The 18,801-nt window shown below is 39.9% G+C and overlaps 1 protein-coding gene across 1 annotated transcript in view; it reads left to right on the forward strand.

Moving 5' to 3' along the window:
- nos1 (nitric oxide synthase 1 (neuronal)) overlaps positions 1-18,801 on the forward strand; it is a 31,528-nt gene that overhangs the window by 12,181 nt on the left and 546 nt on the right. The window contains exons 4-26 of the mRNA XM_062416946.1: positions 1,691-1,836; positions 2,311-2,473; positions 2,725-2,816; positions 4,741-4,882; positions 4,965-5,104; positions 6,090-6,264; positions 7,325-7,426; positions 7,578-7,772; positions 8,083-8,168; positions 8,798-8,942; positions 9,859-9,963; positions 10,040-10,098; positions 10,218-10,334; positions 11,461-11,635; positions 11,959-12,097; positions 13,147-13,225; positions 13,435-13,628; positions 14,126-14,295; positions 15,609-15,819; positions 16,829-16,916; positions 17,069-17,190; positions 17,471-17,619; positions 18,082-18,276. Of these exons, the coding sequence (XP_062272930.1) occupies positions 1,691-1,836; positions 2,311-2,473; positions 2,725-2,816; positions 4,741-4,882; positions 4,965-5,104; positions 6,090-6,264; positions 7,325-7,426; positions 7,578-7,772; positions 8,083-8,168; positions 8,798-8,942; positions 9,859-9,963; positions 10,040-10,098; positions 10,218-10,334; positions 11,461-11,635; positions 11,959-12,097; positions 13,147-13,225; positions 13,435-13,628; positions 14,126-14,295; positions 15,609-15,819; positions 16,829-16,916; positions 17,069-17,190; positions 17,471-17,619; positions 18,082-18,276 (3,189 nt within the window). The remainder of the gene's footprint in view (positions 1-1,690; positions 1,837-2,310; positions 2,474-2,724; positions 2,817-4,740; positions 4,883-4,964; positions 5,105-6,089; positions 6,265-7,324; positions 7,427-7,577; positions 7,773-8,082; positions 8,169-8,797; positions 8,943-9,858; positions 9,964-10,039; positions 10,099-10,217; positions 10,335-11,460; positions 11,636-11,958; positions 12,098-13,146; positions 13,226-13,434; positions 13,629-14,125; positions 14,296-15,608; positions 15,820-16,828; positions 16,917-17,068; positions 17,191-17,470; positions 17,620-18,081; positions 18,277-18,801) is intronic.

The following is an 18,801-nucleotide window of genomic DNA, read 5'->3' on the forward strand; positions in this document are numbered from 1 at the left end:
TGGCATGAATGCCCAGAGCGGTATGATGAGCGGACGTGCTGGAGCACGAGTGATTCCTTTGTTTTATTTTTAACACTCCCTGCTCTACTCGTCCATTTCCCCCCTTTTTAGTCATCACCTCTTACTCCTCTTGTTTTTCTGTCTTATCTTTGTTGCTCTCTCTAGTTATCAATAACCTTTTCTCAGATTCCCTCTTCTTTATAATTATCCTTTTATTTATATCTTTGTTTTCTTGAGCATTTTTTTTTTCATATTCTGACTCAATTTCCTTTTCCATTTTTACTTTGTTTTGACTCGCTGTGATAGCACGTTTGTTGTCTTGTTCAACATATTCTCCTTTTTTGTCGAGTTAGGGTTGAATGGGTTGGAAGTGACAAGGAGGGAACTTTATTTTGGACACTGTCAGTCCACGCCTGAGTGTTTGGACAGTGAGCAAGTGGGTGGTTCAGTGTAACAAGCCAATTTTAGCAGCGCTGGGGTCACTGTCAAATTTCCTCCTTGACTGCACGCCTGCGCTATTCTTTCTGTCTTCCTCTCTTGCTCACTCATTCGAACTCTATAAGCTGGTGATGGCACATACAACAAACCAAAGTGACAGCTGACATCAACTCTAATCACATTAAACTGACCACACAAGGTTCAGCTATGAGCAGTTTTCTCTTTGCATCTGTCTGTTGTCTTGTTTTCTGTCCTTCCTCTTTGCTCTTTCTGTCTTCCTGTCTCACTTAGGATACCAATCCATGACTCACTGACTTACTCATTCATTAACATGCAAGCCAGCTATGTATGAGCAATAAAATGAAAGGAATTGTGAAATAATCATTATCTCTTGGATGCATTTGAGGTTCAGAACCTATAATATAAATTGAGCTTTTATGTGAAACAAGTACAACAACATGGGACATTGACTTAGTATATTTGGAAACCAAAATTGGACCAATGGTCTTTTGGCTTTGCAGATTGAAATATGGGGTGAGCTGCTCCTAATTTTATGCTAAAGAGAAAGAGTTCTTTTTGCGACAAAGTATAAGGTAAATGCATTTTTCTTTAAACAGGGTTTAAAGAAAACCCTCTTTCATGGGAGAAGGTAGGAGAGTGGGGTTAGCAGACTCCTCTTATGTGTAAGAGATGTATAATTTACAGAAAAGTTGAAGTTAAAGGAGGATGAAAAACAAGTGTAAAAAAATTTATTGGAAAGGGATTTTCTTTTAAATTATTTTAAATTATCTAGGCATCCTAGGTTCGTTTTAAATCAAACAAATCCAAGACAGTCAGTTAATCTAAAATGAACAGAAGATATTATAGCTCTGGTCATTGTAAATTAAAAGGATGCAATGCTTTTTTTTCCAAATCACAATCAATCAACACTGCTGGGTGCAAAACACCATGTCTCTCATGAGTGAACAGGAGTCTTGTAGCCCACTAATATTGGTCAAAGTATTTGTGTTTTTTTAAACACAAATTTAAACTGTTTTCATCAGAATCCAATCTGAATAAGATCTGTTTTCTGCTCCAAGGAGCTCACATTGTATCTGCTTTTGGTGTCATTCATTGCTAGAAAAGTACATTATGTGGATATTGCTGACAACTCTACCATATGCCAACATCTCCTGGTTCTTCAGTTGTATTTTGGCACTGGAGAAACAAGTAGAAAACCCTATCTCATCACTCGATCTATTTGTATTTTCAGATGCCAATCTGCACCGAAAATGTATGCATTGGCTCTGTGATGGTGCCCAACCAGCATGCCCGCAAGCCAGACGAGGTCAGAACCAAAGAGGAGCTTCTTCCACTGGCCACTGACTTCATAGACCAGTACTACACCTCCATCAGAAGGCAAGCACAGCCTGTCGTGTCCTGCAACACCTACAGAATGAGTTAAACCTCAATGGATAGACCTGAAAAATATATTTTGAGTCGGGTAACAGTAGACTGCCTGCAGCACAGTGAAACAGAAACGGGAGATGGAGGTAGTTTTAGTATTATTGGTGTCACAGCAGCTTAACACGCCAACAGGATGAAGCAGTTGTCATTAGCAGTTGTCGTTATCACAATGTATAACAGCACAGGTGTATCCTGTTAATATCCGCTGTGACAAAGGTGCGCAAGTTCATTTTAACCTTCATTTAGTTATTTTTGCAGTTGGTATATTTTTCTGTGTATGCTCAATATACACAGCTGCATGAAAAATAGGTGGTACAATGTTTTTCTTCTTACAAAATGGCACAATTTTCATACAGTACGTCTTGTGATGTGCTATTCTGCATGTTGTCTTATTTTCTTGTCCTTGTGTACCTGTCCTGCCCGCAGGTATGGCTCTAAAGCCCATGTGGACAGACTGGAGGAGGTGACCAAGGAGATTGAAGCTTCAGGGACTTACCAGCTGAAAGACACAGAACTGATTTATGGAGCCAAGCATGCCTGGAGGAACGCCGCCCGATGTGTAGGAAGGATCCAGTGGTCCAAACTACAGGTAATAAACACAGTGCCTAAAATCACTGCATGTTTTACATGCTGAATGTAATGTAGGTAGCTATCAGATTGGATTCTGCAATTCTAATTGCATCTGCACATTTGAATAACATCTGTGGGTGGCTGTTGGTCCAATTACTTTTCTTGGTGTTACAGTCCCATATCAGCTTAAACAAAAACAGACATGTTTATTTTATAGAATACATTTCGCATGAATCTGGCTGACTTTTCATTTTCACATTTGCCTCCAAGGTTTTTGATGCTAGAGACTGCACAACAGCTCATGGAATGTACAACTACATATGTAACCACATCAAGTACGCCACCAACAAAGGAAACCTGAGGTAAAAACAAACAAGCACACACATACACACACACACTGCTCAACTCTTTACTCAAGACTTGTTTTCTTTTGCCGTGCGTTGTTTGCTTTTGTTAAACTCTGTTCCTCCTACTACACTTCTTCCATCCGCCATCTGTCATTGTATCTCATCACCCTTCTCCATCTCTTACTACCCTTACTTGACCCACTGTCCCATCTGTCAGTGCGTGCTCTGGCTCTTAACGCTGTATCAGACACTATCTGCAGCCTGTCTATCTGTCAGTGTCTCGGCACCAATCATTGCCCCGTTGGAAAAGCGGCAGACCGTGCTAACAAGCAGTCATTTGTCAGACCTGTACAGCGCTCGCTCACTTTCTGCCAAGTCCTAATCACATGTGACACTTCATATTTACTTCTTGGATAGCTTTTGACTCATTACTACCCTTTGCCTGGCCTTTGGAAGGACAGCTTAGATACACATGTTGATAAGAGCTTTCTCAGTCTGGCTTGCTTTAATATGGATTAACATAAACATATAGTGCTATTGCAACATGTTGCAACAATCTTGCAATGTTTTTGCTTACTCAAAGTCAGCTGTCAGCGTTTCTGAATGTTCTTAAAACATAAAAGTTACGCCAGAAAAGCTCAAAATTGAACTAAGATCACGAGTTAGTTGTTTTGTTATGTGGTGGATTTCGTGGGAAAATTTATGTTAGGCCTACAGTGCAATAAATATTTGTTAGAACTGAGATATTGCGTAAAAAAAAATGTTTATAGGTTATCACTTTATCATCAATTTCCTAATATATATTTATATATATATATATATATATATATTTATATAGGTAGTTTTTTTGATTAATAAGAACATAAGTTGGGCTGCCAGGTTAAATGAATATGAATTAGTCATTAATAAAGGGTTCATCGAGTTCACAGTCAGAAGTGTTAATAAGTTGTTTTCACAGCCTGACAACCCATACTTATCAGTGGCTTATAACTGCAAAATAAAGCATCAATAAATGATTAATTAACTATAAACAAATCCATTACTTACACTCATAACTCTTTTATAAAGGATGCCATGTTAGAAAGTTGAATCAGTATCACACTACTGCTGTACAGGATTATGAATGGTTAATTATGATTTCATGAAAAATATAATATTGTCCAGTGATGTATTGATGTACATCATTATTGATTCACTCTCATGTTTGAGTTAGTGTGTTGTGTGTCATGATGCGTCATTGGTCTAAAGTATTGGACTTAAACATGGCTGATATAACAATGTGATGTAATTGCTTTAGGGGTATCTGGAGATTTTATATATCTTGATTTACTAAGTACAACATTTTCTTCTTCTTTATGGAAATGTATTACCCCAGCCATCAGTCAGTACATCATATGGTAACCTAAATGCACAATTTAAAATGAAGCTTGCCATTTGCTGTACATACAGGGAAGTTTGATTGTAAACACCATGGCTATTGGTTTCATCATTTATACCAGTTTCCAAAGCCAAGCAGAGAGATTGACTCGTGCAGATGTAGACTGCTAGCACCACTGGCCCAGATTCACACCAGCTGCTCTCCCTCCTCAGCGATTTACAACCAGCTTAGCAGTATTAACACTTTTACTCGGTCAGGGCATTAAAATACCACTGGGATGTAGAGCAGACCAAAGGTAGATAAGACGTGGCTGTGTTATGAGTAATTTGACAAAACATAATTTAAAAAACATGGGGTAATTTTACATGCATGATGCCAACATGCAATGGTTGCTATTGATATAAAAATTGCTGTGGCACAGTTCAGATATTTAGCTATATTTTCTACAGTGAGTTGTAACGTGAGGTTATTGCTCAAATAATAGCTGCCCTGCTGTTTTAAATGATATATTATTGACATACTAATCTACTTTTTATTTGTTTGTTTGTTTGTTTTTTGCAGGTCAGCCATTACCATCTTTCCTCCGAGGACAGATGGCAAACATGACTTTCGAGTGTGGAACATTCAGCTGATTCGTTATGCAGGCTACAAACAGCCTGATGGACAGATCCTGGGAGACCCTGCTAATGTCGAGTTTACTGAGGTACACATGAAAAGCTGAAAAAATATACTTGGGAATAAACATCCTATTTACAGTCAGCTCACATGTTACTTCTGATTACTAGATTTGCATGCAGCTGGGGTGGAAGGCTCCGAAGGGTCGTTTTGATGTCCTGCCCCTCCTGCTGCAAGCCAACGGAAATGACCCTGAGCTGTTTGAGATCCCTGAAGACCTCATCCTGGAAGTACCGATCACACACCCAAAGTGAGTTATGCCTTCCTACTTGAGCATGCATAAAATATAGCGAATCTGGCTAAATAAAAACAGTGGGGGCTGCACAAAAAGACATCCACCTACTCACACATCTCTTTACAACACTTTTTAAACAATGGGGTACTTTTAAGCTAAGAAGACTGATTGGGTTGCCATCACAATCCAACTGTGCTGATTATTCCCATAAAACAACATTTTATCTGTTGCTATGCCAGCTTTTTGTGGTACAGTATAACCATGGGGCTTGTTAGTGAGGTTTCAAACTTCCTCCTGTTTTTTTTTTATATTCTTTTGTGTTTACTTTAGTTTTAAGAAAACTTTTCAGACAATAGTATTACACCTGTAGGTACTGTGTAAAAGCCATACAGCATTGCCCTTGAAATCTTGAGCATTAAGCTGCTGAAGCACCGTAACATCCATAATCACATTAAAGAACCGGGTATTACCGCTACACTAGTTTTCACACATACAGACACAGATGCACACAGAGCTATCACTACATCACTACACACTACACTACAGAGACCGTCTCTAAATCCCTCGACACACTGATCTCTCTGCCAGACTCCCTCAAAACTGGCATCTCTTGCTCCAGACTCTGCATCAACTGGCCCTCAGCTCTGATAGCAGCTTGGCACAGGCCACGGCCACCGACTGCGCCTCATCATTACATGAGATTAGACTCAGCTCTGTAAATAATACACCAAAAGCAATGTTATCAATCCCCCTAGGGGGTATGGTGGGTGGTAGATTGAGGTCCTGCCTGCTCTGTCCAGCACTAAATAGCTGTTAAAATTGGTTTATTTGTGTTAATGTTGGTTTTGGCTACACACTCCTTTTTTACAATATGTGCTTCAGGGATAGATACCTCTACTACTAAAGACAGAAACAAATCAGGCATATTTTGTTACTAATGGTGGACATTTACATGACTTCAGTGAGAAGCAGATATCATTCCCCTGTGTCCTCTAACCAGGTATGAGTGGTTCAAGGACCTGGACCTGAAGTGGTACGGTCTCCCCGCGGTTTCCAACATGCTGCTGGAGATCGGTGGCCTGGAGTTCACTGGCTGCCCCTTCAGTGGCTGGTACATGGGCACCGAGATTGGCGTGAGGGACTTCTGCGACAGCTCACGCTACAACATTCTGGAGGTTAGTGATTTGTGCCAAAGCATAGAGTCATGCTCCATTGGGAAAACGCAGAAAAAATTATAGGCACAGACTGACTTGTGCAGAGAATAGCATGTGTTGTGTTACCAAATGACCCAATCAGAATACCATTCTTCTTCTAATTGTACATACTGAGGAGAAATTTGATTAACAGCACTTGTCAAGAAATGAAGCATCCTTGTGTCTTATCGCAAGCCAACAAATTACACCGTGTCAATTTTAATATTTACCCAAGCAAGTATTTGTTTATATATCTAATCATGAATTTATAGGAGCAAATGAAATCGTGAGCTCTTCTGTAGCACCTAACACCTAAATCTCAAATTCCCATTTGAAGAAATAAAGTCCTTTACAATATGGCATATAATTAGGTCATTCAGACTAATTGCTACCTCTGCATGCATCATGTTCAGACAAGAAAAATCTCAGCTACAACCAAAGGGCCTATTATGAAGAGCACTTCAGGACACATTGGTGGCAGCTTTGATGGATTTGTCTGACACCTGAAGTATGGAAATTCTGCTTGCAGCTGGTGATGAAGAGGGCTATTTGCTTGTGCACTGTTCTTTGGGCTTTGTTCCGTAACATAATTGCATGAATCATTGGCTGAATAAGAAGATATTCCCAGCTCTTAACTTGAGCCACTGAGGCACGACAATGACAACTTCATCGGGTGAAAGATTAAGGGTGACTTTACTTCAAGATACGCTGCCATAGAAGTTTAAGAACATACTGGTGCACTTTAAACAAATTTCACAAGTTTTTTAAGGTTTTTCTTTGTTTTTTAAAACAATGAACTACTACTAAGAGTTACTTGAATGTCATGATTTGGAAATATTTCTTACTAGTTTGGATTAACCTCCATTGTAACATAAACATTTCATCATCTTGTATATGAAAAAAATGGAAAATGGACTTCTCAATTTCAAGATGTCCAAATGGAGTGACTGGAGTTGGACTTGGTGGTGTGGCATGGTGACACACTGACACATAGTTTCATATTGAAACTGTCATAAATAAAGTCTCCTTCTGTATCACATAGGAGGTTGCAAACAAGATGGCCTTAGACACCAGGAAGACCTCCTCCCTATGGAAAGACCAGGCACTGGTGGAGATCAACATTGCTGTTCTCTACAGTTTCCAAGTAGGTGGATCATTTTGTTCAATTAGAGGAATACAGCACCAAAACGGTAATTAACTTAGACCTACTATAGAAACCTGCAATTTGTAGTGCTATAATTTCCATTTAGTATCAAAAAAAGGTAATACGTTTCTGTTTGTGCTCCCTATTTTAGATTTGCAAAGTGACCATAGTAGACCATCACTCAGCCACAGAGTCCTTCATGAAACACATGGAGAATGAGTATCGGGTGAGAGGAGGCTGCCCTGGGGACTGGGTGTGGATTGTGCCTCCAATGTCAGGAAGTATCACACCAGTTTTCCACCAAGAAATGCTCAACTACCGCCTCACCCCATCCTTTGAGTACCAGGTGAGAAGGAGGTCATTTATGGGATGATGTATTTTTTGTGGACACATAATGGTGATAACAAATTGTTCGGATGCCAAGTTATATTAAGGATGTCACTAAGGGAGATTAAAAATAGCTCTGGTTGAATTTGACAAGACATGTTAAAGGATAGTGTATATAGCAAGTAGAGAATTGCAGCTCCTTCATACTGTACCAATTAAGTCCTGTAATGCGCTTAATATCAGCGATGTTATCTCAATATATTGGAGTGAATTTTATATTTAAACAAAGACAACCTCTGAACTCTAATTTCTTTTCTCATATGCAAAAGGCTGATCCTTGGAATACCCATGTGTGGAAAGGAGTCAATGGGACGCCCACAAAGAAAAGAACCATCGGATTTAAGAAGCTTGCCAAGTGAGTGTGCACTCATAGAGACATATTACGTGAAAACAAAGATTTCTTTGGATGTGTGAATGAGTGAATTGATTTATTTTGTTTTTCTTCTTCCTGTATTAACAGATTAAAGGGTAAATTGTGGCCTTAAATGTCAGAGATAATATAGGGTGTATATATCATAATTTAAATCCAAACAATCATTTTTCTCACAAGAGATAGACACATGGGAAAGAAACTAGTTTACTCAGCAGTGAAATTCATCCAATCAACCCCTCAGGGAGTAATCAGAGTCTTGTCAGTGTTTTGCTTGTGTATGCATGCACTTGCGCGCGTGTATGTTCTGCTATTAATGTAATTGCCTCGAGGATATGACAAGCTAGGTAATCACAATTGTCATCCATCCGCTACCTTGGCATAATGTTGGCTGCCTGCTGAAGTGAACCACGCTACCCTTCATTGCTAGTTTAAGTGGCTCCATAACAAATGTTTTATCAGACAGACGTGTCGGCATGAGGGAGTCTTCCAGTCATGGCAGGGAACTGGAGGTTGCAAGTTGCGCCCTCAAATCACTGATCCTTTGATGATTCAATTGCTTGTGTTTTTCTGTGCATCTCACTCTCCCTGTCCTTCTTTCTCTCCCTCTGCAGGGCTGTGAAGTTTTCAGCCAAGCTCATGGGCCAGGCCATGGCCAAGAGGGTAAAAGCCACCATACTGTTTGCCACGGAGACAGGCAAATCACAAGATTACGCCAAAACTCTTTGTGAAATCTTCAAGCACGCTTTTGATGCAAAGGTACACTTGCTCTTAACTTACATCATCTTATTTGAAAGTTGAACACAAGCTTTTGTGTCACTTTACCAACATCTAGTGAAAAGAAAATCACAAATATCTTTCCTATTTCACCTCTTTCTTGTTCCCTGGCTGACGAAGCTGAGCGGATGCCAGCTGAGTACAGGCAGCAAAAGGGTTGAAGAGGAAAGTGTGTCCTTTGTCACATTTTCTTCTTCTCTCATGCAGTAAAATGCCGTGGGTCAGAGGCAAGATTTAACCACCGAAGCGTTGAGCAGTGAAGGAGTTTAAGACAAGATCCTGAAGCACCCCTGGCTGTGCAAATCTGTTTAAAAAAAAAAAGAAAGACGGAAAAAACATGCTGCTCTCAATCATACACTGTGTGCTTTTCCTCCAGGTCATATCTTATTTTACTTTCCGGTTTCCCTGTGTGATCAATCATACAAGAAGAGATTCATGCATGCAAGTGTGTGGATGTGTGTGCCAGCGAGAGTGGGTGTGTGTATGTATCGCAGGGCAGATGCAAACACCCGGGGCAAATCTTCCTTGTCGTGGGGCTAAAGCCTGTTTTCTCTTCACGCCTTTAGTTGTGTGTCTTTGTGTGCGTGCGTGTGTATGTGTATGTGAAACGCAACCTCAGCCTGTGGAAGACAAACACCATCATGTTGAGTGGTATGCATCATGGATGCTTGTTGTGTGGCAGCAGCATATTATCATCTCGTTAGAGGCGAGGACAGAGTGGTCATTACAATCTCCTTCTCTGCCAACGGCTGTGTGTTCAGCCTTAATTTACACGCTCAAGTCATCTGTCGTGTGGAGTGTGAATCTAGGAGATGAGATCCAGATAAAGACTACACCATGTCAGTGAAGTCTAAGATTCCCTCAGCATAATGCTCCTTTTTCCCCTCATAATCTGCAGGTCATGTCCATGGATGAGTATGATGTGGTGGACCTGGAGCACGAGACACTGGTGCTAGTGGTGACAAGCACATTCGGCAATGGTGATCCACCTGAAAATGGAGAGGTATACACATTATCAACAACTTATTGTGGATAGACCAGATGTACATATTACTAAACATGCCTCTTACTTACTGTAGAAATTTGGAGCTGCCTTAATGGAGATGCGTCACCCAACATCCAACACAGAAGATAGAAAGTGAGTTTAGTCTTTTAACCGGCCTGTGTTAGTATTTGTGTATGTCAGTTTCAATCTTTGTCATCCGTGTCTGCGGATCTGTCACATTTCTAATCTCTATGCTTACACTTTCTTTCCAGGAGCTACAAGGTCCGTTTCAACAGTGTGTCATCCTACTCTGACACTCGCAAGTCCTCGAGCGACGAGCCAGAAGCAAAGATCAACTTTGAGAGCACCGGACCTCTCGCCAATGTTAGGTACACAAAACCAAACCAGATAAAATGTATTCATATGTAATATTAATGTCTAAAAATATTTCACGTTAAATTGTTTTAACCAAGACTTCTGTCATACATCTTTTACCTTGAAAATCACGTCAAGTCAGTCGCTTATAATTTCAATGTTGATGTAGCCTATTGAATAATGAATAATAACAATGGATATATAGACATGGGATACATAAAACAGAACAGATCGGGTAAAATAATCATTTGAGTACTCAAATGTAACTCATATAGGTTACATTTTTTTGGCACTCACATAATTGTTACATTTTTGGCACGGCAACAGAAAAGCCCACCGATAAAGGTAGCTTGATATAAATGTGATTGTTTTGAAAAACACAGCCACAGCCTAGCCTTGCATTTGGAAGCAGTTATCAACAAACCGCTTGGCAGCATAAGCCATATTTCAACAGTTTGTACGTGGGCTACAAAAGTAATGAAACAAGCCCACCGTTGTAGAGTAAATTTGTTTACATTTGCAACTAGTGAAAAAAGGGGGATGATAAAATAACATTTTATTCATAACTTTACTAACATAACTATCATCACTGATTAATTCATTGATTATAGACCGTAAACATCTCCCAGTAGTCGTCTTTAATCTTATTTCTTATAAAAACAAGGATTTTAAATACAAAAGTCGTGGACTGATCCTCATATACTTAACTGCAGCATCTCAAAATTTAAATTTAAATGGGCAAATCCAATTTTTTATCCTCCCTCAGTATCTCCACGGTAGGAAGGTGGAATTGTTAGTAAAACTCTATTGTTATGACAAGTCTTACTGCAGTGGACAGTTTGCTGATCTGTTAAAGAACAGTAGAGCACAGACATTTTGCTCAAACTTGAACCTGATGTGGGTTGACTGCTTCACAGTGTGAGGGAGTGGAAAGATAACTTGTCTGCTCTTAGAAAAGTAATCTATTTCATGTTTACACCTATCTAAAAGTATGTGTAAACACAGTTTGGAGCTTTTTGAGAGGAAGGAAAGGGCAAACTTGTAATGTAGGCTTGGGTTATAGTGATCTGTGAGGATGTATATATGTTGTGTTTATCTTTTTTAACAGCACCTGGCTTTCAAATGTGTGTCTCTGTTTAGGTTCTCAGTGTTTGGCCTTGGCTCCAGGGCCTACCCACACTTCTGCGCCTTTGCCCACGCTGTGGACACGCTGTTTGAAGAGCTGGGAGGGGAGCGCATCCTACGCATGGGAGAAGGAGATGAGCTGTGTGGCCAGGAGGAGTCTTTCAGAACCTGGGCCAAGAAGGTTTTTAAGGTCGGTTTCTTTAGACTAGGTTTTAATTCATATGTTTGATCATGATGGTATGGTTTGCTGGTAATGTCATCAAGTGTTTGGTCCCTTCTTCTCTGTGAAACCACAACAACATGAATTAAATCAGAAAACCATGTTGCCCCTTTGAAACATCCTAAGCATTCAAGGTGAAAAGGCGTTAAGCTACAGATGACCTTAAGGTGGTGGAGGCAATCCTACTTTGAGTGCAGGGGGTCTTTTCTGAGATCCTTTGTTATTCCTGTGCAATGCTAAGCGTTTGAATGAAGGTTATGATCTTTACCATGGCTTTAATGTTACATGTCAAGGCTGCCTGTGACGTGTTCTGTGTTGGCGATGATGTAAACATCGAGAAGGCCAACGACTCCTTGATCAGCAACGACCGCAGCTGGAAAAAGAGCAAGTTCCGCTTGACGTACACGGCTGAGGCCCCGGCCCTCACAGAAGGTAAAAGATTATCATTAGGTTTTAAAAGGGCAATAAGGGTGGTAAAGTTACTGATGAAGATGAGTGACACATCCATCACTTCACCTGGTGCTGAAATGTGTAGCTCTTGAGTTCTGACAGTTGTGCAGGGTCTGAAATGGACAAATGTCTCTCTTAACTGATCAATTTGATAAATGAATACACCTTAGAATCAGCATCATTTGTAAACTTGTAAGATAATAACATTAAAGATTCAATTTGTGATCCAAACATAAACAAGGGGCTACAACGGAGATTGCAAAGGTTGGTTTCCAAAAGTAATCAAGAAACAACTTTTATACATTAAAATATGTGTCCATATTTTCCATCTAAAAAACCAAAATGTTTTTAACAGTTAAATACACTGATCACTGCATTGGACAGTTATCTTGTGAGAGATGCAAAATAGGTTTTAAAAACAGTTTGAAACATGTATTCTTCTATAAGTTAAAGTATAGAAAGAACTCATTGAAAAAAGATATGAATAGAATAAGTTTTTTGCTCTCCGGCAGATAGTTAAAAGACAAGATCCATACCATTGTGAGGTGCAACTGATGGGAGATGATTAGTTTAGCTGAGCATAAAGACTAGAAGCAGAGGAAAACAGCTACCTCTATCCAATGTTAAACCATCTGTCTACCAGCACCTCTGAGGCTCACTAGTTTGGACATTGTATCTTGTTTGATGTAATTCATACACAAACAAAGATGTTTTAGAGGGAGCTAAATCATTCTGCTCATCTATGTAGCATCTCTGCTGGTTTCGTGGCAAGATCACTGTGATGACAAGACTCTGGGAAGTCATCGGACCCGGATGTTGTATACAACAAATAGTCTGACCTTGTAACTCCCCTAAAAACAAAAAAAACACCCAATTTTCTTGTGTGGGACTAGCAACTAGTCTTTTCATCTAACCCTCTGAAAGAAAGCGTTAAAAGTATTTCCCATAACTATTTCAGACCAGTCTCTAAATAATGCAAATCTATTCATGATTCATGTATATAAAGTCATTGTGTTTGTGTCTGCCAACAGCATTATATAGCATTCATAAGAAGAAGGTTTATGGAGCAAAGATGCTAGAATCTCAAAACTTACAAAGTCCCAAATCCAAGTAAGTATGTACTGACACGTAAAACACTTTCCAAGCAAAAAGTAACAAAAAAAACATCAACAACATCACACATTTTTCTGTTTTGGTTTCCTAGTGTGATAATATGTAAATGATCAAAACTCCTCTCTGTTTACTGCAGTGTGTGAAATGACTGAAACAAGCTGAAAATGATGAAGCATTCTTCCCTACATCTATGATCTCTTTTATAGTCGCTCTACCATATTTGTGCGGCTCCACACAAACAACCACGACAGCCTGAGCTACCAGCCCGGCGACCATCTGGGCATCTTCTCTGGCAACCACGAGGACCTGGTGACAGCTCTCATAGAAAAACTGGAGGATGCTCCACCTGTCAATCAAATTGTTAAAATGGAGTTCCTGGAGGAGAGGAACACTGCCCTGGGTGGGTGATGCAATTAGCAACGTCACGCTACTTTATGAATACAGTAGGCGTATGATCAGGAGCTTTGCGGTCTGACGTCTGGGCAAGATGTCAAAATCAAAGCATGAATTAGAAATGGTCTTTCTTGCCTCAGCAACCATGAAGTCACACTTTAGTGAGATATTTTTGCCCAGAAATTGTGCAGTGAAGCTGCATATTGGCAAACAGTCACAGTGACCCTGGATGACTTAAGTGTGATTTTTCACTGTGACTGTGAAGAAAGATTTTTTTTTAACACAGTATGTGTGCAACACCAGAAACCAGGTTCGATAAGAGCAGCTAAAAAAATAAAACAATGAGCTAAAAAAAAAAAAAGCTTACATGTTGCAGAGACAGTTGATAATCATCTGTAAGTTTGTTAATACAAGCAACCTTTTTGACGCTACGCATAATTAGTTGATCCGTTGTTCATTTAAAAAAATATATTAATGCATCTTTGGCCTTCCTCTTTACTCCAGGTGTCATCAGTAACTGGAACGATGACACTCGTATCCCTCCCTGCACCATCTACCAGATCTTCCAGTACTTCCTGGACATCACCACCCCACCGAGCCCTGTGCTACTGCAGCAGTTTGCTGCTCTGGCAACCAATGACAAACACAAAAAGAAACTAGAGATCCTTAGTAAGGTAAATTCACTTTGGCATTAACTTTAACATTGACCTTTAGAATTACTGAGCTTCTTCTGCACTGAGCGCTTAGCATGGTTTGTGACCAGATATATAAGGGATTTGTGACTTGATGTGCGTAGGCTATATCCAAAAATATGCTCTATTTTTCAAGATCCAAATTTATGCTGACATTTTTTCACTTTTTATTAGGACACTGTTCATAGCACAGTTCTATAAAAAGTCACAATATATTTGAGGCACAGCAGTAACACACACATTCATCATGAATCAAATATGATGGATAGTTTTCTCTGTCTGATACACTTTGCAATGATGTACGTACAGTAGGAGTAAACTGGCGCCAAATTAAAGCCGTTGATCGCTCTAAACCCAGAGCCATTCCCCCTTGCAGTGCCTCCCACAATTCACTCTCCATTTTTGTCAATGTGTGGAAAAGGCTGGCTGAGGCCAAGCAGTGACTCATATGCTCATACATCGAATCATTGTCACCGAAGCAAGGGAAAAAGATGGAAGGCTTCTGAATTCAGAAAAAGAAACAGTACTGTAGAATCAGCACTGCAGCACTGGATCAATTTTTATTTTTATATGAACTAAATCTGAAGCTCAATTTAGTGCTAGAGCTTGGTATCTTAGACTATTCAAATCCCCCCTTTTTAAGATTCATTAGAGACCAGACAAGCTGTCATGTTCAATTGATGCATTCTGTTTTCAAAAGCATAAAAGAAGACACTGATTAAACAAAAATGATGCTATTTCAATCACTTACTTATTAACAGTATCTCAAACAAACTAATGATATGAGTCTATAAAGAGTCCAACACCCCATCTGTATACCAAGGTCAAACAACAGTAGGCCAACGTGCTCTTGCTGTTAAAATCTTGCTAATTGTACGTAAGGTGCTTCAAACAGGGCTTCAGGCTCAGAATGGACAGCAGACCAGGCTCCTTAATGGGCACAGTGTCGCTCATTAGCAGCTTGAGAACAAAGAAAAAGTTGGGAACGTATGAAAGGTTTTTTTGTTGGTTTTTATGCATGGTGGCACTGCTCTAAATTAATCACATCAAAATGTCAGTGATGACACACTAAAACAGTTGGGCAGTGAATGGTGAATTGCTCTGCTTGTGGCTGCCTCCCGCTCTCAAGTAAAAAATGTTTACATATCTAAAGGAGGAAACCATCCGCTCTTTTTCTCTGTTATTGTAGCAGTTACTTCTTAATTAGAACAGCAACGATTCTTCACCTTTCCATGACAGAATTTAAATCCAACAAACACATACATTTACCCCAACCTTCCTCTCCAATCTTCTAGGGCTTGCAGGAGTATGAGGAGTGGAAGTGGTACAATAATCCCACACTGGTGGAGGTGCTGGAGGAATTCCCCTCCATCCAGATGCCCTCCACTTTGTTGCTCACCCAGCTGCCCCTGCTGCAGCCTCGCTACTACTCCATCAGCTCCTCCCCAGAGATGTACCCAGGAGAGATCCACCTCACCGTGGCTGTCGTCTCTTACCGTACCAGAGGTAAGGACCTGCTCATCTGGGGATCTCTTTCAGTTCAAGAATGGCTCCAACTATGCTGAGCAAGAGTTACCATCTCTCTAAGGATTTAAAGGGAGTGTAGGTGTAGCTGCAGGTGTCACGATCTTTTATGCTGCCTGGAAAGGAGAAAACTTTAAGTGCTCCGATTAGACTTATTCTGGCAGTTCTGTTTGGTTTATGACTATTTTCTTGATATTTCAATAAAAAATGCTAAATAAACTCAGCCACATCCAGTGATTTCAAGTAAAATGTATTTAGGCCATAAGTTAGTTCTCAAGTACAAATACTATGGATGTATTTTCTTTTAGTTCAATGCATGTTATGGATGAAAGGCGCTGTGCTGCAGCTCTTTCAAGGTTGCTGCAAAGACTCTAAAAGTCAAATGACTCAGCGTGTCTGAAAACCCTGCGAAGGCTCAAAGAAAATTGATTGGAAGTTATCTTGGAGAGCCAGTCTGCTTCACAGGGCAGCTGGACCACAACTGTAATTACAAGAAACATAGATTTAGAAACACCTCTCAGGAAGATTGTCATATCTCTCAACCAATTCTATTTTGAGATATGAACACAAACACAAATGAGAGGAATTACTGCAAGTACATCTGATGACAGTATATAAAATGAAGTAGCTATTCAGGGTTCAGTTTCAGTGTTAAATATGTAGTACACTCTTATATCTTCACCTTTGCAATTAGCATCCATACTCCCACCTTGTCAAGTAGTCAGTAAGCATTACCAGATGCTAGTCACTACTCCTCTCTCTCACATGTGTAATGTGTGTACTTGTGCAAACATATTACTATGATTCTATATAAGCAACAGTGGAATTACAGTAATTTCCCTTTACAGAGAGAGAAAGGGAGGGAAGTGGCCTTAGCCTTGGAAAATATGTTAGAGCCACTCGTCTCCTGTTTGTTTTTGCACTTAAAGGGAGTGGGAGGAGGAGAGGTGAAAAAAAGGTAAAGTGCTTGCTTGGTAATCACCCCTTTTAGATGGAGAGGGACCTATCCACCATGGAGTGTGTTCATCGTGGCTCAACAGGATAGAGAAGGGGGAGATGGTGCCATGTTTTGTCCGAGGGTAAATATCACAATGTTTCTCCAAGGACTTTTGTAGAGGATGAATCTCTATAGTTGCATATCAATTGTATGTCACAAGCGTTCTGATTCATTATAGAACTTTTTTTTAAAACTTCATTTATACTTAATTTATTTTCTATTGCATTGTTTTAGTGCACCATCATTCCAGCTTCCCAAAAACCCCCATGCACCTTGTATCCTGGTGGGTCCAGGTACTGGTATCGCCCCATTCAGAAGCTTCTGGCAAAAGAGACAATATGACCTTGAACACAAAGGTTGGTATGCATTTTTTTTTATTTCAAGTTACGGGCGTTGAAGTGAATTTTCATAGCTGCACATGAACCTGCAGACAGGATCTTCAATTTGCTAATCATAGAAGATCGAGGCCAAGCTGATGCATTTATATACACTTATTTAAATTGCTGCTATACACTTAATTAATGGTATTACATGTATTTGTAATGTGCTTTGAGTGGTCAATAGAGAAAAGCACTATATGAATGCAGTCTATTCAATATGCTGCATCTGTAAAATAACTGTGCCCGTCTCCTTCAGGAATTGAGTCATGGCCCATGATCCTGGTGTTTGGCTGTCGGCAGTCTGAGATGGACCACATCTACAAGGAGGAGACCATCCAGGCCAAGAACAAACAAGTGTTCAAGGAACTCTACACGGCCTATTCCCGAGAACCTGGCAAACCAAAGGTACAAGAACTAAACTGTTCATAACTCTGGATGACTCAGCTTGTCACAAGTCTCTTTGGACTGCTGTGTGGGTTTGAAATGAAATTACAGCACAGAAAGGGCCGAATAAAAACTGCTGTAGTTATATTCTGAAATGTACACTCACTCCATCTGATTTGAGGACTTTCTGCTGTAGTTTTTTAGGTAGTACAGTATGTTTTACACTTGCTGTTTTCCAGTCCAGTTACATTAATGTCTCTGCTCCATTTGCTGTTATGAATGATTCTTGTATTGTTTATGATTCTACGTGGGAAATATTATTTTCCATACTTGATATGTATTTAGTCCCTTGGTAAAACATACTGAAAGCCTATGATTTACATATTCTGATTTTACAGTCGGTGAAATTTCCTGAATTGTTTCCTTTTTGCACTTGTGACTTCTTCATGCACATTCATCATTCCTCCTGTGCCTTTCTGTTAGAAATATGTACAGGATGTACTGCGTGAGCAGCTGTCAGAGATGGTGTACCAGTGCCTGAGAGAGGAGGGAGGACACATCTACGTGTGTGGGGACGTTACAATGGCCGGAGATGTTCTCAAGACCATCCAGCATATTATCAAGCAGCAGGGCAACATGAGTCTGGAGGATGCTGGCTTCTTCATCAGCAAGCTTCGGGTAAGAGAGGAGCAAGCAGTGCAATTCACTGTGCAAAATTATCACTGTTATGTATCCTCTAAACCCCACAGAACAGCTTGGAGTGACTGTAGTGTTAGTAAAAAGAAGTTCAATAGTTTGAGTCCTAGATAAGCTGTGAAAATGGCAGTGCCCTTAAGAGATGGAGTCAACCCTAGTTGAACATGTGAAGCTGTTCAGTGACCAACAGCAGCTTCCTCATATGAATGTGCTTAACGAGTGCTGAGCACAGAGCTATTGAAAAACAGAATACACGTTGAGTCAGTAATAAAGGTTACAAAACACTGTCCACTGGCTTACTTTCATCTGTGAGCTCATTTTACAAAAAGCTAAAAAAAAAAAGCGAAGACACACAACGAGCACCGTATTGACAAACTTACCTTTGTAGTATACAAAAGGACTTGATAAAAACTGTTCAGTGAATCTGTAAAATGTGATGAGTGCAGGCATCTGCACTGTCAGTATATCTATAGTGTTTAAGGACAGATATCACAACGGAAAATTTCA

The sequence above is a fragment of the Scomber scombrus genome, chromosome 4, assembly GCF_963691925.1.
Source record: "Scomber scombrus chromosome 4, fScoSco1.1, whole genome shotgun sequence".
NCBI lineage: Eukaryota > Metazoa > Chordata > Actinopteri > Scombriformes > Scombridae > Scomber > Scomber scombrus.